Source organism: Ptychodera flava, chromosome 5 (assembly GCF_041260155.1).
Source record: "Ptychodera flava strain L36383 chromosome 5, AS_Pfla_20210202, whole genome shotgun sequence".
NCBI lineage: Eukaryota > Metazoa > Hemichordata > Enteropneusta > Ptychoderidae > Ptychodera > Ptychodera flava.
In genome coordinates, this window is record NC_091932.1 from 36,602,925 (window position 1) to 36,630,327 (window position 27,403).

Genomic DNA, 27,403 nt, shown 5'->3' on the forward strand with positions numbered 1-27,403 from the left:
TCTCTAGATTTCTCTAAACTCTGAATGACGTAAGAAAATGTAAACTGTTATGGGAAACAATGCACACTTTATGCAGATGAAATAAAAACCGGTAAACTCAAAGTTAGGTGTAGTATTCAACAGTGCAGGATGGCTTGTGGCATTTTCCTATACTGTTAAAGGTGAAATGAAAAAAAATGTCTTTCCATAATGAGAGAGCATACTAATTAAGTACCGTATATGTGCAATTACTACATATGCTAAAAATTATTCAAATCTGTGTGTCATACATGGATTAGACAGTGTGGGCTGACATTTCAAAGATGAATGCCTTTGGCTCTATTGGGCCTAGTTTTTTTTCAGAGATACAATATATCATTTGCTCAACAACAAATTGTGCTGGCCAAACAGCACTTGATTAAAAAAATCATATAATGTATGAAATAATACTGATGAAAAAAATTACAACACAGAAGGTATATTGTGTGGCATTATATTTTCAGCATATTTGTACAAAGTCATGCTTATGCAAAGGGCATTAGCCAGGAATTGTTCAGAGATCATCTTCCGGTAGTTTGTTTTAAGCCCCAGACATGCCCACAGGACTGTTCACCAGGTGATTGCCACTGGGATCATTCAAGCAAACCTGATATGCTGTACATTATATTAGTACATGAAGAGTGTGGGTGTACCAATTGAGATAAAATAATCAATCAAACGATAAAGAGATTTTTAATCGGAAACAACATCAATAACGATAATGACATCAACAAACTGTAAAGTTATCAGTTTGTGTTGATACTTCATTGTATTTTGTATGTAAACCTTTTCATCACTTGATTGATGATATCATTGATGTGGTATATACATGTACGGGTACTTCACATCAGATCTGTACTTATTTAAGTGAGCTCAGTAATTTTACTCATTAATTACTGCCATTGTTTCAAATACCAAGAGTATGAAGCTTATATTCAGGGGCAGGAAGTTAAGAGGTAATAGAAATTTCAACTTTTTGGAAGTCGATGGAAGAGGCACTTGGGAGAAAATGACGTATTTGCATTTTTCTGCATGGTTGAAATAACTGGTTTTGGCATATATATTACACCAAGGTCAGGTGGGTTTGCTCCCAAAGAGATTAAACAATTCTAAGTTTGTACGATCTACAGTAGTTATAGCATTTTCAAAATTCCTTCTCAATTTTACTATGCCTCTCAGAATATGTTAGGTTGTCAACAGTTCACTTGAAATTGAGTATTTGGTAGTGAGTTTTTACTTCTCTTAAACTGAAAAGTCAGGAAAAACTTTATTTTGCATGTACAGTCCCTATGTATTTCTTACAGTGAGCACATCTACACTCAGAGACAACCTCAGGAATTGTGAAGAATCCTCAACGTTGCTTTCTGAAAACCTGTCATAGAGCTGTCAGCGTTCATTTTCATGCCAAGTACTTTAGATGCAGGCCATGGTTCTATCAAATCGTAAATAAATTTACCATCCTGCCCAGGTGATGACCCCACTTTAAAAGACTAATTTCCATTGCATATAGGCTTCAACATGGCCAAGCATTTTAATACCAAAGTTGCCCTTACAGTGACTGGTCCATTGGGTCACATTATCAGGAAGGACCCTCAATTCATCAAATGATTTGCTGAAAGTCATCAGTGTACGTAGCACAACATGATAAATGAATGAATTGGACACCCAATGTGTATTCATGTACAATTGCTGCCATTCATCAATCTCAATGAAAGTCATAACAGTATATTGTTGCACAAGCTTTAAGGTACCGGAAGATGTAGTATGCGCCTGGAAAGTGAAACTCAAAAGCTTTCGCTCAAACTTTCCTTAAGGATTGTTCAACCATTCACTTTCAAAATCATAATTAAAATTAGGGGTCACCATGCAAATTTTGGCGCTAGAGAAACAAATAACCCAAGATTTACTGATATTAAACATTCAAAATGGCCACTATCCTGGGTTAAGTCTACAGCAAAAATAAAATATTAGAATTTGGAAAAACTAAGTGGGTGAAAAGTTTTCTTCCACCAAGAGCTTTAAAATGAACCACCACAAGTGGTATATCAAAAAAGAATTTTAAAAGTTTGAGAGTCCAACATGTGTCCCCAAGGTGTGTTCTACTTTAACTTAAACTTTTTAACATTGACCTAAAAATTTATGTATATTTCTAATGTTCCCCTTAAGACATGGTATCCAACTGTATGATGCACTCTCTATGATTCCGCTCACTCATTTATCAATATTCTCTGTTTCAGATATTTAATACATTATAACTGGTAGTGATATGTATCACTCATGTCTAACATTCATGATTATGATGTCTGTGATTGATCAAGTTTTACTGTCTCTCCTCTTGTAGTCATCACGCCAGCTTTTAAGGCTTCTTTTATCTTATCTCAAATCAAATTAATCATTCCAATTCAATTAGCAGGCTATCCAACATTGCGGTGTGTATTGTTTGAAGTAATTTGGAAAGCCACACAAAATGTTTCTACGTAGTAATCTAAGGATGAACAGTTTGCTCATTCTGTATCTTTCTTTTTACAAAAAAATGTATGTCTTCTTTGCGGGGACAAACTATCACTGATTAGCAAACTGCTACTTCTTGTGACAGTACAATCCAATGTGTTACAAACCCACTGACAATGAAATTTCTTCTCTGTGCAAAGCTTGAAAGATGTTGTAAAAGGTGCGGGAGTTTTTGTCATTGACAAATACAGAATGGGTATATCTCTAAATAGTTATCACTATTGATTTCTTAGAAATGATTACTTAGCTCATAGGTCAGATTGAGACTAATCAGAAAAACAAGTGTGAATGAAACAAATACCGGGGTACCTTCTCTTGAAGCTCGGTTTTAACCATCATTGATTGCAAAAAGAATACAAATGAATCAACTCAAAGTTTGATTCCCACTACTGCCCAGTTCACAGTCATGCTTTCCAGTGTTGTAGGTTTTAACATATACTGCATGTGCTCTTAATTTTGGTAATTAATACAAGGTTACGTGGTACTGGTATGTGTTTTCAGTACCAGTACATCAAAGTGGTAGAGCACTTGTCAGAAAGAGAGTTCACTAAAAATTTTCTTGACACATCTGTGCACAGCTACAGGTGTGCTATAGGTATTACAGCACAGGACAGACAGTCATTGTATCTACCCTCAATTGATGAGAGTGGAAATTTTGTTCATGTAAAAAACAAAAATGAACACCTCAGGCTGGTATTTTGTGTCACTGTTGCATAGGAACACTTGCGGTATTTTGGTCGATACAAAACCAATTGATCAGCCTTGTGAATTGAGAATTGAAAGTCAAAAGAATCTACAAAAAGTAGTATTGATTATGAGTCACCATAGCATGTGGGCTGGAAATACTGAACATTTCCCATGAAATGCATGGAATAATCTTTCAGAAATGCTATGAATTTCATGAATTTCAGACATGAAAGACTCAGGAGACCCATACACTGCAAACATGCAGGTAATAGCATTGATCACTTATCTTGAATGACACAAGAAAACATCTGATCTATAAAAATAAAAATTCATGCTGTTATGCCGCAAGAAAAGGTTAAAATAGCAATATTTATCTTTTCTGACACTCTCTGAGAATACTATCATTTGTTTTGAGTGACAAAATATGTGGTTTTTCTGTAGGAAGAAAATCAAAGGTTATTGAAATAACATGACAGTGTGAGGTCCTTGACTTTTATCATGCTAAACTATGTCCCTGCTATAGATCAGCTGTCAACAAAATAAATGTTTTCCGTTGTGAAATTGAAACCACTGGTGAGCCATAAGATTTCCATTCCATGGTAAAGGGCTCAGATACTGAGCAAATTACAAATAAAAGCTTGTAGCAGTTGGCATGAGTGTTTCCACTTAAAAGCTCGTTTCTGGTACAATGCAGAAATATATTCATTGCAAATTCCGATTCCTCAACTCACATGATAAGATAGCCAATGCATTAATGGTAGAATACCATGCTGGCTTTTAAAGTATACTTTAATAGGTTAGGTTCTCTGACCTTATCGCAGCTTGCTATCTTTGTGGCATTAGGAAGGCTTTTAGCGCACAGTCAGCAAGCCGCAATCATTACTTGACATTAAAGCCCTTGAGAGGTAGTACATAGCCATACAATTGATAATACTGTATTTGTCCATTTGTCGGCAGAAGCTGTTAGAAAGCTTTAAGCTCTATGAAAGTAGATACAAGTAAAATATACATAGACTCATACTATGTATTTTCACTGGTGAAGGAAAAATTCATCTTATTTTCTGAAGCTAAGAATAATCCAAATTAAAGAATAAAGAGGCTTTATCCTACATGTTGAGTAAAGTAACTACACAGGTGCTATATATATTTAAAAATTGACATTTTCAAACACTGGCAATGTTTTGCCCAAGGCATGTTTGTAAAATTACCATTTAAGATTTGGTAATGCAAACTTTGACGAGGTTTTGCTATTGGTACCAGAAAGACATGTGTTTGTCAGTGTGTTTGAATTTTACTTGCTGGACACTACTCCACTTGACCAGCAACTCTCTTGGCTAGCTATTTTCCAATCAAAGGTTTGATTCTATGAAGAGGAGTGTCAAAATAATTAGTACCTTTTATAAAGAGTTTTTAAAACTTTGTATATGTGTTATATGTAGGATTGCAATGTTTTCAGAAAAATCACAATGTTTCTCATGAAACAGCTTTTATGTAATCAAAAGGCGAAGAGGCTATCATACCAATCCCAAAAAATGAAACTTTTTGTGACAAAAGAGCCACGTATTTTACACATTCCAGAACTCAAAAAAGAAACTGGTAATTGACAAAAGTTCAAAACAAAGGAAAACAGAGTGAATACAAGTAAGAATGATTTGAGGAAGCTCACTCCACAAAATTGAGAAATGAAGTCAGGTAAAAAAGATGAGAGCATCCACATGGATGTTAAAATTGCTGTTTAACAACTGATTATAGGAACATGTATTTCTAGCACATACACACATGTGAGCTTTTATCATAACAATACCTCAATCTATCTCTTTGATGTCTGTCTGTTGATCTGTCTGTAAGTTTGTTTCAGTCAGTTTTGCGGTTGTATGAATGGCTCATCAGATATGAGTCAAATCTGGTATGTAAATTCTGTTTGGCAATGCCAAGAACTGTTTGTTTGTTTTTGATTGCTATTGTTTGAACATTTAAAAAGAATTTGCATGATAATTATTTAAACTTTACCAAACCCCAAAAATAACTTGCACAAATTATTCAGATGTAGTCTCAGAGTGACTGCATCAGATGTGAGTAATCTTGCTGCAGATATTGATCAATATGCAAAAATTAAGGAGTTTTGCAGGAGTATTGGGAGTTTCATAAAGATGACATAGCTCATTTGCATATTTCTAGTGGTGAACTTTCACAATTGGAGCTATTTATCTATAAGGTCCAAAAGTTTATGAAACTAATATGTGAGATACTTTCATGATACAAGATATGATAGTATAACAAAAGACATGATACTAATTGATCGCTAATTAGCAAATACAACTGTATTTTTAATTGAAGCTTTATATCAACAGTAAAAACATATTCATTTATCATCAATTTTATTTCATTTTGGTATTTAAAAGTTTCATTTTGACTAGATTGAAACTTGTGGAAGTAATTACAGAAAATGAAAGTGTCAATTCAATTATGGGCATTTTTTCACTACATACACTGAAACAAAGGAGCTTATTCAGTTGGTTCATGTCTGGCTTGAAGAAATCCGTATGCGATCCACTTACACTTATCAAATTGAGTCCAAAGTAGGCTGAGAAGAAATCCCATTCTGTTCAAATCCATGATGTTTCTGAATAGTTTTTGATGGCTTTTGTATCACACTACTGTTGACTGAAAACGTATTTGAATGTCACACAAGTGGATTGGAAGTAAATCTAATAATAGGAATGCTATGATCAGTACGCACATCGCTGTATTGTACCAAATGAAATTAAAACTAAAGACGGTCACATTGTAAAATTAAAACCATTTAACACAAGTAACTATATTTATTGAGGTTCATTAATTTGGCAAAGTTGTCGTGTGGAAGAGAAATAGATACACTAACTGCATAGTGCAGCCATGCAGTTCGACAACTTCTTCAGGATGGCTGAACACAAAGTGCTAAAAGCGTATGCTCACCAACTGAACAATGATGTTAAAGGGGCCTTTATGTTAAGGCATTCCCCTGGAGTGTACACTCCCAGTCTGATGATGTTTTAAATAGCATTCCAGCATTCATTCATTGTGAAAGTTGACATCAAATGCATGCAAGATTTCACATTTGACTTTGCTAGGAGTTGAAACAAATATCTTTATTTTTGGTAGATTCAGACTGAAATGTAGCTCTGTTTCACAAAAGTGGAAGCAGTTTTAGATTCCAAACCATTTTGATACAAGATAGTGATATAAAGATCAAAAAGTGCTTGATTTTGACTGTTTGGTAATGTCTTTTTTTCATGTTGCATAGCTAGGGCCACTTTTTCAATTTCAGCCTGAGCTGTTCAACACATCTTCCAGTGTAACACAATACATTCTCACTTTCAGGTTCACACCATTGGCAGGCTTCCTTGGACTTTGCTCTTTGGTTAATTTCTCCTTCTTCATCTTGAAGTTTTTCTCTTCTTTCCACAAATCTGAAAAGTCCACTGTGATGGCATAATTCACATTGTTTTGATTTTGTATTCTCATTCTGACATTTATTCTATTCTTGGTACTTTTTTTTACATGACTACTTTGAATTTTGTAATGTTTAGAGTGTCAGTAACAGATATTACATTCTGATCTGTGCAACTTTTCAGTTGCTGTCCTCTTTGTTAATGTCACATTGCACAATGTAGTGAAATTCAGCCAGATTTAGTTCTGTTGTCATTATCCTTTGCTTCCAATCTTCATGTTCTGCTCATTTGATTTCTCTGCAAAGGGAACATAATGAAGTTACCTATATCTACCAAACCATTACTTACCACATAAAATGATAAATTGAAAAAATACCAGTATCCCCGCTATTTTCATAAGTAAAATGTTCATACACAAAATCTCGGTTTCAGCCACCGGTACTGTTAAGCAGACTGATGATACAGTCAGTACCGGTATGCTTCAACTGTATGACGACAGAGATCAGACTGTAGTTCTTGAGGTTTGGAGACAGTTGCTGTCAGATCTATCTATCTGATTGCAAAGATGCAGTTGAAGGGTATTTAACAGTTTGATGGCCTCATGTGATGAGTAATCGCCTTGCCCATACCAAATGAAATCAGATATCGATCATTGTTATTTGAAGTCCAATTAATTGAATGGTGGTTTTCTTCAATCAAATGTTTGTGTTATACTAGTAGCCATGCATTGCAGCATAAGATTGGTAAGCAATTTGAAGGACAGTCTGATGATGAAACTGTCACTTTCTATCTTTTCACACATGGGGAATGACAGTATGCCATAAAAGTTCATGTTAAGTCAGAAATTAGCAATCATGCTTCCCCATTGACCTTGCCTTAAATTAACTTTGAAATTGACTAGCAGCTATGACCCAGCTTCTCTGTCTTCCATTCTAAATGAGTCACATTGATTCGCCTTGCTCTCAACAGTGCACAACATGATCAATCAAAGCTAACAGTCTTCATTCATTCTTGCAAATCCATATCTGTCTTATTGAGAAGCATCTTTCATTGTGGCGTTCTCTCAAGTAACCTCAACTCCTGTCAATCAAATGGCGATCCGCGTCCATCTGTGACACAGCTTTTATAGGTATCCATCAAAAAGTGCTGCACTGATGAAGCCCATTGTGAAGCTGATCACTCACATGTATGCAATTTTACCAACTGGGTATATCATCAGTATGGAAAGTAACCTAACAGTAAGAATGGCAAGCCATGCAGTGAGAAGTACCCTGCTCTGAAAAAGTGACGATCGTTGAAAAATTTAGAAGGATATCCCATTTTCTAAAATTTCAATTAAACAGGAAATACAAAAGGGTTGTACGTTGTAAAAAAGCCACTAGCCAGCTGAGTCTTTCAGCATGTCTTGGAGATAATACAATATGCATAGACAGTGCCACAGGGGAAAAACTTAATTCCATCTGAACTCTTAACTCAGCAGCAAAATCCCTGTAGAACTGGAAAGCCTGGGCAGTTATCAGGATGTTGAAAAGATTCCAAATTGACCTAAAAGTAGAATAAATGCACCCGAGTGAGTGTAGCTCTGAATGACATGAATGCTGTGATGGGTGTTTGTTGAGTCTGAGTATTGAACAACTCCAGTATCTGTGTGCATGAAGAGTTGCATACAAATTACAATGAATTGAGTATCAAAGTTGACGTCGACTCTATGAAATATTTCCCAGTGCATAGGAAATACATGTGGTATACTATGCCCTATGCATGCTGGGAAGTTTGAATTATCAATATCTTTCTTGAGGTGGCCAAATAATTGGTATAGAAGAGAAAGAGAGACAAATACCAAGAAAGTTTCTATGTTAACTCAATTGATTCTTAACAGTGTTTGTGTATACAGTCTTGCTGAACGAGGACACTGAAGATTACTGATGTAATATAAATCAATATCCCTTAAGTCAATTATTGATTTCTTTATAGATTAGTTTAAACTTCGATCTTTAAATTCATTCATGATATCTCTAGGCTTCCACTTCTTGAGGACACTGCATCAGATTATATGTGTTTGCACTTGTAGATTTGAATACAAGGAGCTTAATTCTCACAGGCAATATGTACAGAGAGAATCTACTGACCCAGCAGGAGCTGTGCTCCGCTTAAATGGAATAGCCATCAGCTGCATTCCTCTAATCAAGACAAAAATGTCCATTGGATGTTCAGAAAGCTCTAAGGAGAGTTGAGACTTATGAACCTTTGTTACCATGGAAATCCTAAAGGCATACATGTACACTCTCAGGCCATACGGAAAATTAATTGTGTTTAACCAGCTGATGATAAGTAGTTCAACTAGCTCATTCATGTGCAAATAGCTGAAAGTTAAGCTTTATTTCAAGAAAATTATCAAAGTTTGTCAAATTATTTAATTTGATCTTTAGTTAGTTCATGTATTTTCAAATAATCTGTAAATAACAGAAAGAAGGAAAGATGTTTAGTGTCATTGATAAACTATATTGGATTGGGAATCAAATGCTACACACAAATGTACGTGTAACTTACTGTACCATGGAATGTTAACCAACCTCCATATATACTTCATCTGTGAAATCAATTGAGTCATGTCATATTTTTAAAATACCAATTTGTAGGTGCTTTAATTTGCAGTATTGGAATTGATGACACCCAAATGAATGACAGTTATGGGTACACTGTCCTCATCTGATCTTACTAGCTAGATATCAAACATATTATCAGAATTGCTGCTACATTCAATGACATCTACCGGTAGCTATGTGTATTTAATGTCTTAATCCTCATTGGAATGAATGATATGGTGATAACAATTCTGAAACCAGAGTTTACAACATCATAACATTCTTAAGTCTGCTGCATTTTGCCATAAACTTCAATGGTGTGATAAATAGCACTTCAATATATTGCAAAAGTAGTTCTCTCGGTCATAGTTTTTGATTTGTGTGATTACTTTTCATTAAAATTCTTTCATGTATTTTTTTTAACGAGAGCATAGTATGAGTGTCTTACTGTCCAAAAGCAAACATTGCAGATATTTACTTCTCATTATTCCAAAATTTCCAAAGTATAACCTTATATTAGTTTTATAGCATGATGAAAATTAATCTATTTTTACAGGTTCTGTGCTTAAATAATAACATTAGACTAAGCTGGGTCCTGCAATATTTCAGCAGTAATGTGTCCTGTGAAGACAGTGTGTAAACTTTGAATTCTAGACTCCAACAAAGTCCCTGCCATTTTTTGCCACATTTAATTGATTATCTTGTCATATTTTTAATCCTCAGTGAAGATGATGCCATTGAGATCTATGCAGAAGCTGCTAAGTACAACCTCACAGGTGAAGGAAATGTCTGGTTTGTGACAGAACAAGCAATATCGGGTAAAGCTCTCAGACAGGCTCCATTAGGTAAGTATATCATGTCTTCTCTGTGATTTTCAAAATTCTACATTCTAAGAAGAGTAAAAAATATCAATCTGCAGTTTTTGGTTTTGGATTAGATTTATTGAAATATTGCTTCTCATATGCTGTACAAATCTGAAGGCAATAAACTTGAATCATCGGCCATATTATTAGAATTTATCATTCTTTCAGCAACTTGAATGGCTCATTTTACTGATAACTATTAATTTGCTAAACATATTTTCTGAAATCCTTGCTTGATCGCTTTCTCCATTTAAAATTAAGTAAAATCAAAAGTTCTCAATTTCTCAACCACACAGAAACAAGACAACTGATATAACCAAAAATATGTTCCTTTGCTGGTACAATAGTAATATCATTTAACATTGTTGTTAAACAACAAACTTGATGTTTTTCAGAAGTAAAAATCAAAGGAATTAAGCTGAATGTTCATCCTACAATGTATAAGCATTGGGTGCTATTGTCCAATAAATGACTATGAAACTGTATATCAAGTCCTTGTAATGTGTAAACAAGATAGCATAAAATCTAAATTGACAGTCTCTGTGCTAGCGAACCACATACACTTCTTAATCACAAATTTTGAAAAAATGTAAGAGGTATAATTATTAACATCGTTCCCATGGTTAAATATTTTCAACTGAGTATCTGACAAAGCCGTGTGGCATTCAGCCCTGGTGTAGGAAATTACTATTCCCTCAAGGTGAGTGATTTTGATGGATTTGACCCTGTGTGACCTTCCTGGCAGACTGATATCTTGCAAGTTGTCAACATTCTTGTAGAGATCCAGAGTCAGATAGCATGGCTTTCAGAACATTCTATTTTTTCAATCCTCAAGCATAAACTTTATCTGAAAAAAATAGTTTGTAAAGTGGATATCTTCCAGTCACAAAATATGAACTTCCTGAATTTATATGACATAAATGTTAAAATTTCTGCAATAACTGTAAACGTATTTCAGCAACATTATCTCAGAGTTACAAAGTGCGTGGTCAGTAACCTCTAGAAACAAGCAGACAACTTCACATTCTTGAGAATACTTTCAACATTTATGAGACATGCATTTAATCTTTTATTGGTGGAACAGGTCTGTCTCGGCTGATATAATCTGCGATCAGACGTGTTTGCAGGATGCCTTGTTAACTTGCAAAGAGTCTCATCATGCAGTATTTACAATTTGGCAAACTTGTAAAATTCAGTGGAACTATATTATCAATATACAGTAAAATCACAGCCTAGACTAATTCACTTTGGTCAAATTTGGATTAGGTAGAACGTCTATACCAAACTAAAGGCAAAACTACTATGTAATTCAACCTAATTGCGTATTTGAAGGTTACAGTGAGAATGAAACTGGCTGTATATGCTATCAAAGTCAGTGCCATACATTGGAGATTTGATCACTCTCAAATTTTGCATACCTACATGTTTGAATAGAATTAAATACAGCAGCATTTAAACATTAACCGGTATAATGAATAAACAAATTACATTTAGAAATGCACAAAACAACAATCGTTTTGATAATTATTTTTTTTCAAAGTGTAAAAATGAAACAGTATGAAAAATTCTAAAAGTCAGGCTTAATATTTTAAGACACTACAAAGATAGAACTTAAGGTACAGTGCAGTATTACATAATGAATTTGAAAAGGCCGCTTCCTGAATGGTGTTGAAAATGTAGTATACTTTTTACCTGGCAGGTTCATGGCTTTGCTAAGGTCTTCTCTCTAAAGACGCTGATTATTTTGGAGTGTAAAACATGCTCAGGTTATTAAACGAATATTGCAAAAAATATCCACAGTAAATTGAAAAGCTGTTGGCAGAAATCTATATGTTATAGATTATATTTGTATTTATCATATATTGCTAATCCAGAAAGATAATCATATGTCAACATGTCTGTTGTTTGTACAAATTCTGGATAATATAGACACCCATTTGTATTTCATTAAAGTTAAATAATGGTATATCACTTTGTTTCCCCACGAGTTAGTCTCTGCAACATTGGAGAAATTTTTTTCTAGCCAAAATGCTCAGCAAAAAAAGAAATATTCCATTGTGTAACACGATTTTCATAAGATCATTTTTGTTTGTTGTATTTCTAACAGGTGTAATTGGGTTACATCTGATTAATGGAACCAATGAGCTAGCCCATGTAACAGATGCCATTCATATTGTCGCCAAAGCTTTGCAGAATTTTTTCTCAGAAAACACAACACTACCACCCAAAACCTGTCAAACTTCTGGAAAATTTTGGCCAAGTGGACCAGTCTTTCACAGGTAAATCATGTCTATGTTTGCTTTTTCACGGGCCAGATACAAGGTAAATCCATTGTTTCAGCAGCTAATATAGGTATAAGTCATCCACTCATAAATACTATACATACTACAATTCCTTCAGTACCCAAACAGTAGAATGGCAAATTCACCGAAGGAAAAACTAGCTTAATTTTAATAAGAGGGAAATGCTATCTATACAATACATGTTTGCAGGCAATGCAGAGAAATTGTGACAATTTAAACAAAGGCATTCTCAAGTTGTGCTGATTTATGAGAGTTTTACAGCATTGAAGCAACCAGAGCTGAAGTTCCATTCGCCAAGTGAAAACAAAAGCATTTCTGTATGTAGTTGTATGAGGGCGGTAAAGCCATACAAGGCACTTTTCAGTCAAGGCAAATCATCAAACAGGACTTGAATGCAAATTTTAATTGATTTTCATGATAGCTTTTAGTATTGCAGAACCCTTTCTGTGAATTTAACTCTCCATATTTTGTGTAACACTATTTGTTAGAACTATTAAAATGTTGAAGTGATTGATATTTCTACCTGTTTTCCAAATAAAAAATAAAAGTTGAAAAATGCCATTATTGCAATTATAACCATTTTCTTGTCACGGGTTTCACAGAATAGGAGAGCTATATAAATCTACTCTCCCACTTTCTTTTCCTTTGTAGGAAACTAATAAGCACAATACTAAATGATGGTGTTACTGGTAGAGTTTCATTTGACAGCCATGGAGACAGAGAGTCACCATCCTATGTGATTGTCAATGTACAGAAATCAGCAAATGACCAAAATATGGCTGTTCCTGTTGGATTATGGGAAAAGTCTCGGCTTAGAGTTGGTTCTGTTGTATGGCCAGGAGGTCAAGTTGGTAAACCACCAGAGGGTGTTTCTTTGTCATCAAGGTTACAGGTAAATGGGAATATTAACGTAACAATGAATCTTAAAGATTTTGGTAAATGTGAACTAACTAAATGATATTCAGTATTTTTATTTACATCATAAACATGCCAAGTGTTAAGCTAGTATTCACATCAAAATCGAAAGAGTCATTAACTTTTGCTCACACTTTTCCTCAACAAAACTTATTTAGGCTGTTCTCTTTCAAAATCATAACAATTTTGGGTCACCATGCAAACTTTTGTTCCGTGTAAAGATTTTTGTTAAAATTTGCCAATATTGAAATTCAAATTGTATCCATTTGAATGTACTCTGTGAGGCAAAAGAGAAAGTTTCAATTTTAACACAAAAAAAGAAATAGAAAATTTTTATATTTCCCATGAGCTTCAAAATAAAGCCCCACAATTTCTAAGCCAAAAAGTATTATAAAAGTTTGAGAGAGTCAAAAATCTATCTAAAGGGTTGATTCACCTCCAAAAAAGCTTAAAAGCTTATGCTGAGCTATCTCTGCTGTTTCAAAGTGTACACTAAATCTTGCTAAATTTTTAACCAACAATTCTGGAAAACAAAATATTGTAAAAGCATACTTTCCAGGTTGTCTTTCATATTTCTGAATAATTTTTTATAATTTCTCTCAGTCTGCCATGTATACAATGTAATTTTGTCAAGTACAAATCTCAAAGAGACTTTTCCATCAAAAGCAATTGAGTCACAATATCTGACATACTGTTATATTCAAAATCATATAACATACTATGTAATCAAAAGAATAAGTCAATAATGTAAACAATATTGATCAAACATCTACTGTCCCTTTTTCCATGGTCTCATTCCCAGATTACAACTATTTTGACTCCACCATTTGTGTTTGTGGATCCATTAAACAGTGATGGTACATGCAGCGACGAAGTCAATGCTGTTGAATGTGCACAGTATAATTCATCCGATGATTGTAAGTGAACACTTTTTTATTAGCTACTATAGACTATAGTCTATAGAAGCTATTGGGATGGGTATCCGTCCGGCGTCAGTCTGTATGTATGTATGTATGTATGTATGTATGTATGTATGTATGTATGTATGTCCGTTTGTGAGGCGTCCGTCCACTCAAATATCTTGAGAACCGCAGTACTTACTGATTTGATATTTGTTGTGTAGATGAAAAATATGATTTTGAGAAACTACTTTTTTTATTTTTTGATATTGTTGAAAATAGGCAAATTAATGACAAAAAAGGTGTTTTGGTAAAAAATCTTCTTCTTCATAACCACTGGTCAGACAGCTTTGTTATTTGGTATACAGGTCCCTAGGGATAACCCAACTTAGATTTGTTCAAATTGTGATGAAATATGCAAATGTGTATTTTTAAGGAATTTTTTTGTCATTTTTGGTCAAAGTTTGACTTACATTGTATGTAATTCTTGTACTGTATAAACCCTATCAATTCACCCAGAAAAAAATAATTAATATGATTTTAAATAATTGAATTAATTAGGAAATCATCAAAGCCAAAATAATTTTAGTGTGGAATTATCAGAAAGTTCAACTTTTTTTGACAGTTCATCGTGAATTGAGGATTAAAACATGTAAAGGCAACTTTCCTGAATCCCAACTTTGATATATTCTGAACCACCATTTATGTTATCTAAAAGAAATTGCTCATAATAGTTTGTCATGATAGGGTGGTCAAATAAATAGAGATAGAGAAAGTTCTTATTTCCATTTATGGTTGACTTGGTAAGGATAAAATAAGATTACTTTTTGAGGAAAAAAATAGAGTGGTCAATTAAAAGAGTGGTCAAAGTGATAGAGTTTTTATGGTAAAGCTGGGCTGCCTCATGTGCTATTTATAGCAATTATGCAATCTGTGTAAACAGTGCAATGAAAGTGTAACATGATTCCTTATAATGCTTTTGATGACCTTGAACTTCTTAAGTTTCAAACATTTGTCTCTTCAGTGTGCTTTCTCTGAGTACGTACAGTCTCAACTTATTCAACAGAACTTACTTACAATGTTAATTTGAAAGTTAAAATGTGCTTGGTTAATAGGATGAAAATACTGATATTAAAGATAACCAGCTCAAGATTCTTTATAACCTGACAGATATGCTGTTTTTTTATGACGTAAATCTTTATTTAAGCAAGTCTTGCTTTTTTTTAATTGGAATGTATTAACTCTCGTTTATTTGCTGTTATAGACTAATATAGTCTGATGAAATATGCAAATCTGTATTTTTACAGAATTTTTTCCATTTTTGGTCAGACCATCCTGAATGAGCTATCAAAGATATCCACCTTCTTCATCAATACATGTGTCACAAAAGGTTATTCTCTACATAACACAGCAGAGCTCTGTCAACTGTTGAGTCGCTTGTTTTTTCAAAACCGCTGGTCAGACAGCTTTAATATTTGTTTTACATGTCCCTAGGATGACCTTAGTGAGATAATTTCATACAGTCAGGAAATACTTAATTTTGTATCCATGTCTATAGTAGCTTCAGGGACTTTGGCCCTATGTTTTATTTTTTTATGTGATATTTTTTTTAATCTAAGAACATGGCAACATCAAGCAACAGATGATTCATTTCTTGAAGTTTATAAATTGAAGCATGTGATTTATTTATCAATTTGTTGTTTATTTGTTTGTTTGTTTCTATGCATCATAATTTATAAAACAAAATCTAAAGTTTTTAGAGGTCAAGACACAAAAAAGATTGATTAAAATCAGTTGTTCAAAAGGTAAATTACATTTGCAGAAAAAACTTTAGGAAAAAAGTAATAGTGCGCCCATTAAAAGAGAGAAATTAAATGACAGGTTATTTAAAAGTATGAGACTAGGAAAATAAAAGGTAATTTAGAGTTTATGTCTCTTGTATGTTGGACAGTAATGGAGTACCCATATCCAAGACAAAAAGTACATTAAATTCATAAAATTCATTAAAGTATTAGACTACAAAAACAAAAGATAAACAGTTTATGTCTCCCGGGGCTTTGTAAAACCTGCACATTTTAAAGAGGCACTCCCACTTGGTAACATTTTTAAAACACATTTTTTAATGCCAACGGTCCATATTTGACATGGCGACTGCGCGCGGATCGCGAGATATCGATAAAAACATGTCCTCAAAAAGTTAAAGTTTGAATTCCGGTGGCCCACCTGAATTCAGCTTCCGAACACAGAACGTTCGGCACTGGGGTCATTGTCAACTAAACTATGGAGTACGAGTCTACACTGATGCTGCTGTACGCCACAGCAGTACCACTCGCGTCGGTGAGCGGTCATGTCCCATGGGAGAAAGCCGAGTCCTACTGACTCGGCAAAAAAACGAAAAACAAAGTTTGCCGATTTCACCAGAATTCGCATAAGTGACTAGCACAGATAGGTGCGGTGCGGTTGATACATAGTATGCATAGTGGCCGCCGCGTGGTATGCGCGCATACCACACGCGGCGGCCGCTATGTATCGAACCACGCGTAACTGTGTGGCAGACGACAAAATGTAGTCATCAGAGGCAACTAATATTTTACACGTAAAAACTGATATCTATGTGGTATTGTTTAAAATTCAAAACATCTGATTGAGAATAATGAAAATGACAAAAACTAAGGAGAAGTTTTAAAAAAGAATTACCAGAGGTAAAGGCATTGATAATGATGTATACAAAGTCATCGCAGTAGGAGGTAAATTAATTGCGTCATTCGAACGTTTTTGGGCTCCTTAGAATATCGTCAATCAGCACAACAACACACTTTCGGGGGATTTCGGGTCATAACCAGAAACGATCGTAAAACTTCGGGATGTGAAAAATACGCTCGGGAAATGACATGTTTTTATCGATATCTCGCGATCCGCGCGGAGTCGCCACGTCAAATATCGACCGTTGGCATTAAAAAATGTGTTTTAAAAATGTTACCAAGTGGGAGTGCCTCTTTAAGCTCCATGTTCATAATGTGGCGCGAATGTCTATTGTCTCTCCATCCCATCTATGGATTTGATATCTTAAGAACACTGGTTAGAATGGAAGCAAAAATTTGGAACACAGGTGAACTTATTAAAAGTTTATGAGATCTGATTAGTTTTTGGTGGGCTTGGCTTGAATAATTTAGTATATTTGCATAATTAATAATTTCCGCAAAATTAGTTAGGAGATATCTCAAAGACCACTCATTGAATATTGAGTGCAAAGACAAACTGCAAACTAACTCCTGAAAAGTACATTGCTTTTGTCAATATAAATCCAAGGAACCATGTCTACATATATTTACTGGCTGAAATTTGACTAAACAATATTACTGATATTATAAATTTAATATTTCAATAAAAGGTAAATACAGTGTACCACATTATAATCAATAACATTTTTAACCCTTTGCACACTGACCCTTGGTACTCTGTGACATCATCGGACATTTCTGTCCGAGCTAGGTCAAAGGGTTAATAGCAAATGATAGTTTAAAAACAATAGAAGCAAAGGAAAATTTTGTTCATATATCCTTTCCATTACGAAAGAGTGAAAATTATAGTCTCTGGGGTTTTTTTTGTCTTGATTGCACAGGGTCAATGATGTGCTGCAGTGGATTTTGTATTGATTTATTGGTCAGACTAGCAGACAATTTGAATTTCACATATGATGTTCACTTGGTACCTGATGGTTTCTATGGACAAATGGAAATTACAACTACGGGAAGACAGAATGGGGTAAGTGTAAGGTATTGCAGAACATGGTGGGGAACTGCATCGGATACCATAGTATATTGAGGAATCATATACCAAGGGTAGAAAATAATGACCTGTGTTCACATCTCACAGAATGGGTGATGTTTAATCTTTCCAAGAAGAGAATAATTCAAACAACACTTTCTTTATATCCACATTACCGGACTTACAAAGTCTCAGCAAAATATTGGCTCTTACACAAAAAGCATTTCTCTGCCTCTCGTTGTCATCATCATCAGTGATGTCATTGCTAATAATGTGTCTCAAATTAACATGTCTATTTACAATTATTATAATTAGATATTGATTGATACATGTCACAGAGTGTGTCAGAAAACTGCTTCATATGGCACAAATTGGGTAGATTTTATTAGCTCTTGCAGAGTGATGGGATGGTGTACATGAAACAGTATTGCACAAAGTAACCAGTACATCCACTAACAAAGCATTTCTAACATGATTTGCTTGATTGCATATTTATATTCATTTGTGACACGATGTTTATTTTCAGAAAAGTGGAAACACAAAGAAATCATGGAATGGAATGGTTGGCGAGTTGGTAGATGGTGTAGCCGACATGATTGTGGCACCTCTGACCATCAACAATGAGCGTGCTCAGTACATTGACTTTTCAGTTCCATTCAAATATCAAGGATTGACAATTCTTGTCAAAAAGGTAGGCCACATACTTGTACCTGTGTACTCAACCTTTCACTGGAAGACTAGTGTAGACACTTGCTTTTAGTCTTTTATTGTTCATTTCCAAATGTGCCTGCTAGATTTTGCTTAGCAGCGTCCATAGGATCTACATATTGAAAGGTTCAACAGTGTCAAATCATGAGATACTCACCAATTTACACCTTGATTAGGGTCCCATCCAACCTTTTTTTTTTCGCCCCTCAAAGAATATGCCCAACAACCCACATTGTAATATCAGTTTTCAAAATACTAAATACAGAAAGTAATCGTTTGATTCATATAATTAGCAATGCAACAAACAATGTCCAACTGTTGACTCAAGTGCTTGCTGCCATTTTCAAATCAGAATGAGACAGAATGAAGAAGATTTGAGAATGTTTATGATTATATTATTTAGTATTTCCGATATTGAAATATTTTATTTTCTATACAATACCATAAGGTCACTAAATGATTGCTTTTTCCCAATTATTTAAGTTCATCACAATTGTTCAGATATAATTTGTTAATGTTTTCAAAGATATTTTTTCAGAATTGGTGTCTTTGATTGTGTAAAATAACCGAGTGTATATAATTTTCATTTATTTTTTTCTGCATAGAAAGACCATGGCAGTAGCTTTGCATCATTCTTCCAGCCATTTGAGATGGAGCTGTGGCTTCTCATTGGTTTAGCAGTACACATTGTGGCTCTTATCCTCTATGTCTTGGACCGCTTCAGTCCATTTGGCCGCTTCAAGACGTCTCAAAGTAATGAGGACCAGGACGCCTTGACTTTATCATCAGCCATGTGGTTTTCTTGGGGTGTTCTGTTGAATAGTGGAATGGGAGAGGGTAAGTTTGCAAGTTGTGAAGTCATTTCTGATTGTCAAATTGATATTTTCCTGCTATTACAAGTATACATGTACATGTACAGTAATGATTTCCTTACCAAAGACAGAAAATCACTGTTACCACCAAATGCTGGATTTGGGTTTCCAAATTATCCACAAATTGCGAGTCCAAAATGTTATTTCTCAAAAAATAGAGGGACCGTGCTCAAAATTTATCTTTCGGTACAAATCACACAATGCAAATATTTTTTTATGCAAGGCCTGTTAAATCTATTAGTCAAAAGAACCAGCAGTTCTTCCATGAAAATGCCAAAAATGTACATGATATATATTTCGTGCATGGTTATGTTTCAGGTACACCACGCAGTCTTAGTGCCAGAGTGCTTGGCATGGTATGGGCCGGATTTGCCATGATAATGGTTGCTTCCTATACTGCCAACTTAGCAGCATTCCTTGTCTTAGACAGACCAGAATCCAGCATCACTGGAATAAATGATCCAAGGGTCAGTAAGGAGGGTCTGTTTACCACAACTTCTCAGTCGCTATTTCACAATAAATGGAGTGTTTAGATTTTCACAGTCACTCGCAAATCACTGACTGTTATAATTTTGTAATTAAGTCAAGGCTGTCCCTGCAGTTAATCATTGAAGTCTTCTCAATGTAGTACAGACAAGATAATATGAATATCCAATGCTGATCATATATATTGTGTTTTTAATAATCCACATCCTTCAACATGCCGTGCTGATTACCTCATGAAATGTCCTCTTAGCCTAGTCCTGCTGATGTTTTCATTTTGGGCTGCAGACTACCTCATGCAAGGAGTAATCACGTACATTCTTTGCTTTTGGGGATCGGTACAAAGTTTTTAGTAGCTATCTGTCACATGAAAGAAACATAAAGATCCTTCTTACACAAGATAACTATGACATGAGCAGGGAAAGAGCATACTGTTTTAAAAAGTTCTTGTGATGAGCAAGGTCTAGAATAATTATGGGAAAAAAGATATGAAAGTGCTACAATGAAATTACTGTCATTAAGATAACTTTGATTAGATCAAAGACAAATCCAGGTGTTTATGCAGACTTGCTTTTATTTATTTGTATTGTGATTTGTCATACTAAACTAAATATTTCCTTTACAGCTAAGAAATCCATCAGATTCCTTTAAATATGCAACAGTCACAGGCAGTTCTGTGGAGCAGTACTTTCGGCGTCAAGTAGAACTATCAACAATGTATCAATTCATGGAATCGTATAATTATCAAAATGTAACAGATGCTATAGAAGCCCTTAGAAAAAAGTAAGTAGCTCTTACCATTAAGTTTGTGAGCACCTCACAGTTGTGAAAATCTTGAAAATGAAAGTAATTTTCTTCATGTGTGAAACTTTGTTCTCTTTTGTGGGCAGTAAACCCCCCAGGTAAACTGTTCTTCGATAGTTTTGAGTTAGCTTTTGTTCTGATGTTGCACCAGAGAGTTAAAAGTGTCCACTACATGTGTAGATTATGATAAAAATGTGGAAAGACGAACATTGTGTCATTACTTCTTTATGTTTGATATTTCCTTAGCTTAAATATTCAAAAATGTAAACTAATTAAAATTCTACTGCACCCATGCTTTAATTTTAATGCTAATCATGGTAAAGAGATATTAAATACAAAGGTTACACAGAAAAGTAGCAGACATGTAAAAGACGTTTGTGACAAACAGAACTTGAAATGTAATGCAAGTACTTTCATGTTTTCTTTTTCAGTGAATTAGATGCTTTCATTTGGGACTCGGCAGTATTAGATTATGAAGCGTCTAGTGACTGTTCATTAGTTACAGTTGGTGAGCTGTTTGGAAGGTGTGGCTTTGGTTTAGGTTTACAAAAAGGAAGCCCTTGGACAGAAAAAGTTTCACTTCAAATTTTAAGTTTTCATGAGAGCGGTGTCATGGAAGGACTAGACGCACAATGGATAAGTTACAAACACTGTAAATTGACTGATAATCAGCCAGCTACCTTAGGACTGTCAAACATGGCTGGTAAGTGATTTTTTATGTATATTTGTAACCCCAAAAAGTACTGCTAGTTAGTCTAGTCATCTATGGCACATATTTGCAGTAGAATGTCCTTCTCTTGACAAATGTGCCTTCTAATATGTCTTTATTTCTTGGTAACATGCCTTGACCAGGTAGGTGTTTCCCATTGCAACTGATACAAGCATATGTATTTTATTAAAGGTCGTTTCTGGAATTGCCTGGTCTTCTTGAAGTAAATACATTTTTAAGAATAAACTTGATTACTTGATAAGACTTAATTAAATGAATACATGTATGTATATTAGTTATTCCGTCTGATATAAATGGTTAAATATTTCATAAAGGACTAATACATACACCAGCAATACTGTAGTTGTTCTCAACAATGTGCAATGGCTGTACCAAAACTCACTTGGTACAGCATATCCTAAAGTGCAGTCTGAGATGGAAATTCACCTTCGCAGAATCAGCTCACCTCAGAACATCTGTAACACATGACAGTTAATATTTACAAGCATATACATCTTCTGCACAGTCACTTACTGATATCTACTTCTTGAGTATCTGCCTTCAGTTTTCACATATTACTGGTAAGTCAGAGGCTGCAAAGTGTAAATATAACCAACTGAAAACTCAGTATCAAGTCAGTGGTTTAAAATGTTATGACACTTCGATGTCATCAAAGGCCAGAATTGACTTTCTGACATTAAAACGTAATGACTTTTACAACACTATCTCTTTCTTTCTCGATTTTGGTCAGGTGTTTTCATTCTTGTGGCTGGGGGCATTGTTATGGGCATACCACTTATCTTTGTTGAAATTTTCTACAAGCACCATATGGAGACAAAGGAAAAACAGATGGAATTAGCAAGAATGGCAGCCCAGAGATGGAGGGGTACTGTCCAGGTATTTAAGTGATAAATTTTGTCAAGTATTTTGAGTTTTGATGTCCTTGTACGTAAAAGTTTTAAGCTGAGATTTTGAGCTCTTAGAAAGGAGTATTGCAAAGTAAACAAATGCAAGAATAAAAAAATATAAAAATAATAATAAATCTCAATCTGTTATTAATAGCCAAGTCAATCTCACTGATATTAAATCATCCAAGGCAAAAATGATGGAACACAATGCAAGATAGCCTGAGTGCAATGCATTGTAATTCCTTCCTGTAGTTGTTTTCTGTTTCACTAACAAGTCATCAACAAAGACAACATGCAAATAATTTACAGAATACCATTTCCCATCAATCATGAAAAGTAAGTAAGATTAAGTGTAAGCTGTCAATAAGAGCATCACAGTCAGTTGCCAAATATTCTAGCCAGTATGCAGATCTTGTGAAAGTGATCTGAGAGAATTCAAAGGATCAATACCATATGCAAGTCTAATTAGAACAATGATACATCTTGCATCTCTTTATTGAATGTTACTAAGAAAAGACCCCTTCCCTTCACAATATGAGACCTGTCCTAAAAGGTTCTGTGGCTGACAAAAGGACCTGATAGTATGTTGTTTTGTTCATGAAAACATACAGAGTACTTGAGAATGCTAAATTTTAAGAAACGTTATGGCCAATCATAACCATTATTTATATTGATGATTTGCGTGGCAGACTCATGTAAAAATAAAGTTCAAATCAGTTATCATTTGTGAATGTCTTTGGAAAAATTCTTGAGCCTCCATGCTTTTTTCAATATTTCAGAGAAGAAGAACTATACGGCAAACGCTCCTGAATAGAGCACAGCAAGCCCGAGCCAATCTGAGATCAAATACCCATTCAATACCACCCAAAGTTGTGGAAGCAAAAGAATCAGAAATTCAGACAATATCACAAACACAGCAGGCAGATCAGATACGAGTATGTGACTCACCTCTTTTACTTCCCAGAAAATCTAGTCTAAAGAGGAATCATCTTGCCAGCCAATTTGAAATCTTAGAACATACTGTATGAGAAAATATTGTTTCATATGGTTTGGTGACCATTTGAGGTATTCAAAGAGGAATCTCTGTACTGAAACGCGCGTTGGTGTGTGTATTATTGAAAATTGTCAAAGTGGAAATGTGACAACAACAAAGGCTGGAAACCAACAGTGAACAAAGAACTACAAATCTGTCCTGTACAGAGAGTTACTGAACGATCACTTGTTCCAGGCAAAAGATGCATTGCCTTGAAATGGTTTGTAGAAAGTCAACTCGAGAACAGCAATACTCCATAGAGTTAAAGCCTAAATAGTAATTGGCTGGATTGAATGAAAATGTATCCCACAGAGTGTTAATTGTTGTATCATGTGAGATCTGTAAGAGATTTGAACTTTTTTGATACATGAAAATCTAAAGTGAGGAAATGAAGCAGCAAATAAATAAAGGTTGATTTGGAATGATGAAATAGAATTAGGAATGATGTGTGACATGTATTTTGAGTTATACACAGGTTTGCTCTTACCATAGAAACAAATACAAGGCGTACTTTATTTGCTAATAAAGTTGATTGGATTTGTACATGGGATCACAACAACTGCTGTACCAATAACGGAAAGTTTACCCACTAATGAGTTGTATGGCTACTTTATCCTGTTTACATCAATGAATTATCTATATGAATGCATTCAGAGTGGTCATCATGTGAACAGCATGAAAGATTGGGATATTGACATGGAGCTCGGAGCAACTGGTGTCAGAAGCACAGAACTGCGTTTCAGTTGTTTTCAATTACATCTGTTGACTCAATGTGTCATACCAAAATGCTTGTGCAATATGAAGGTCTGTATTTTATTGAGAAATAATGTCACTACTGCTTGCATAGACATAGACCAAGATAAAGGCTACAGTGAGCTAGGTGATACATATGAAATAAACTTTGGATTATTTTACTGCTGTTCGTATCTACCTCAGTGCTTCAGATCATACTATATACCTTGGATAAGAGTTTTAAGGTACTAAGCTTACTTCCCGACAAGCCTGATCTACAGAGAGGGCACAAGCCACATAACAAAGATGTAAAACATTTTAAGAGCAATGGAAATTTTGATTTAATCTCATGCAATGTTAATATTTCCGAAATTATGGTGATTATTTTGAAACAGTTGTCTGGGGAAAATTAACATCTTCTTCTACAGTTACAAAACCTGAAAAAGCTGACACCACATCAAAATAGTTACCACATTATCACCCAGGTTTGTAACAAATGTCTTTGCTTGCATTGACTGTTTGAAATAAAATTGAGGTATAGCAGATAGTGATATGAACAGCTACCAGAGACTAATACACATTTTTGCATGTCTGCCGCTTCTCTTGGATCAGACAAGGGGGCGATACACTTCGCAAATTATTTCTTGAATATGTTCTCTACTTCTTTCTTTGCTGCTCTGTTGCACTTGTGGATAATTCATTGTGCATGATAGGTTAGCTATCAGTGTAGTATGAATTGTTCTATTTATGCACCTATTAATTTACACGTAGCAAACCTTGTTTTCCAGTGCATTTGAAATGGGTTGAAGCAATTTGCTTACTGTTTAATCTCATCAGAAATGTTCTCTTTAAAGTTTTCCTTTTGCAATATATATATATTGCTTGCCATGTGAAACCACAGCATGAAATTCATATCATGGTAGAAAAAAACAGCTGACAATTATTTGAGCATGTGATTCAAAACTTGTAATAAAAACAAATGAAAAATATTATTAATATTTAAAGTGTTTTAATTATTATAGTTAGATTTATTATGCCGTGAATGGCACCTTATTTTACAAACTTTAAATTAACATGTTAACAATAGACGATTATTCATTGAATTTGTAAGTTTTGACGGTATTGATGAGTATGTTCAGTTTTATTGGATTGATACTGCCTATGTCACATATGACACAGCTAAGAACTCTTCCAACCATGAGAATTCTTGTTACGGCATCTTCACATCTTAAGTTCATGAAAGAATGCAATATACACGTTTACTTTGGTCCATGAGACCTACTCGGCAGTTTTTACATGAAAAGAAGTCTTAACGTCCTCCTATTTCATTTTGTTGTGTTGTGTTTTTTCAAAAACTTAGCCAATGGCACTGTTTATCCTAAAAACTCAGGAAGTCTTTATTGGCTCAGTCATATGTTTATAAAAAAATGTAAATTCTGTGGGAACATTATCTCTATTTATATGATTGCATGTCTTTTGAGATAAGAAACAATTTAGCAAATCCCTGAATGTTTTTATATACTGAGCATTGCATCTTTGAAAATCTCTCTTTTATAATCCCTTTATAAGGTTGTGCCTCTGAATACTGGTATGAAGACAGAAAAAATGTCACAGTAGTAGTGCATTTATTGCATTGATAGTGATTATCTGCTGATGTTGAATATAAGTGTCATTTTAATTGGAAATGCACAAAGTAAAATCTGAAAGAGCATGACATACTTCTTGAGTTTAAAGAGCTACTTTCCTAGTTTCACTTTATAACACCTGAGCAGAGTTGTGAATTTTACATTTTGCAAGGTCAAAATGATTATGACCTACCCTGAAGGAACAAGGACATTCTCTTTCACATTTCTTGGATTGGTATGGAGTAGCGAAGACTTATCTCAAGAGTTTGCATGTTGTGTGTCCATTTCAAAGTTGATGTCACCACTTTGACTGAAAGTTAGAAAATGGGTGTTGCACCATCTGGTTTTCTCGATTTATAACTATGATGGTTATACAAAGTAAATATGCATGCATATAGAAACTTACAACAAACAGGGTTGGATAAAATACCTATGGCAAATTGCATTCTATATTTTGCAATTGTATAATGACAGATCTATCGTTTAATCCTTACTACCTGTAGGGTACAAATAGCCTTCAAACAGAGTGTTGACCAACTCAAAGAAGTCTTCCCTTGTCAGGCATTCAGTGTAAGTAATGTAACTTGTAGACTAGGCCCTTATCAATACCCATTGTGAAGTAGTTAGTCAGGTGTGTCTTTCCACTACAAAGCCAACCTAGTCAATTAAGTTTAAATTTTGTTAAACAGACTTCAAATGTTGCTTCCTGTCAATCTTTCAAATAAGTTGTTTTGTGAATTTTTTTCTTTTTCCGTTCAGCAACAGTTTGGTTGAGTTGTTTTCATTGTTTTATTTTTGGTTATCCCCTGTACTACAAGCTTTGACATTTATTTCACCTGTCAGGAGTAACATGTTTGTAGCTGGATACATAATCAGGGCCTGCCACTAACACAGCTAATGCATGTTCAAAGTTCCCCTCTAACAAGAGAAGATTGCCTATGTATAATTTTGTAATCACATTCAATGATGGCTATAATTGTATGATCAAAAGCATGAAGAAGACACAAATGACCTGGATGAGTTTGAATTAAAATTAAAAGTCTCTGGATTAAAAATGGTAATTTTCAGCCAATAGTTTGCCTCAACAGTTGTTGTCTATCTATGAGACATACTAACTCATTTACATTTCTTCATTGATTGCGAAAATTTGGGCACAGACTGAATTGGCATTACAAGAATGATACTTGAATATGTTACACTATAGCACGGTCACTCATGAACCACTACACAATGGTCGGTGTGTAGCTATGTGGTGTGCATTAGAAAATGCATGCCACACAGTAGACTGTGAACAGTCCCTTGTGCCTTTTGTCTCTCATTAGTGTAGTCTTTTGCACATACGATGGTGTGGGGATTCACAAGCGTAGCACCGAAGGCGCAAGCTAGGCACATCCTAGACTGTCAGCAGTCCCTTGTGCCTTCTCTGTCTCTTATTGGTGTACCCTCTCACTCAGACTGGGTGGGGAATCGCAAGCAAAAGTATACATTGATACAAGGGACTGTCCTCTGTTGCAGGACTTTGGTTGCTATGAATTATTCATGAGATATG

The 27,403-nt window shown here is 34.7% G+C and overlaps 1 protein-coding gene across 3 annotated transcripts in view; it reads left to right on the top strand.

Moving 5' to 3' along the window:
* The window catches only part of LOC139133810 (glutamate receptor ionotropic, NMDA 1-like), a 53,333-nt gene extending 27,281 nt beyond the window's left edge, over positions 1–26,052 (top strand). For 2 of the 3 annotated variants that reach the window (XM_070700577.1, XM_070700578.1), the window contains exons 3-14: positions 9,956–10,077; positions 12,203–12,374; positions 13,050–13,290; positions 14,116–14,230; positions 17,835–17,977; positions 18,507–18,671; positions 19,294–19,525; positions 19,879–20,027; positions 20,669–20,826; positions 21,279–21,550; positions 22,308–22,453; positions 23,244–26,052. In XM_070700577.1, the coding sequence (XP_070556678.1) occupies positions 9,956–10,077; positions 12,203–12,374; positions 13,050–13,290; positions 14,116–14,230; positions 17,835–17,977; positions 18,507–18,671; positions 19,294–19,525; positions 19,879–20,027; positions 20,669–20,826; positions 21,279–21,550; positions 22,308–22,453; positions 23,244–23,492 (2,164 nt within the window). In that variant the 3' untranslated portion in view covers positions 23,493–26,052. The remainder of the gene's footprint in view (positions 1–9,955; positions 10,078–12,202; positions 12,375–13,049; positions 13,291–14,115; positions 14,231–17,834; positions 17,978–18,506; positions 18,672–19,293; positions 19,526–19,878; positions 20,028–20,668; positions 20,827–21,278; positions 21,551–22,307; positions 22,454–23,243) is intronic. The other variant, XM_070700579.1, reaches the window with a different exon arrangement.
* Positions 26,053–27,403: the final 1,351 nt, after the last annotated feature.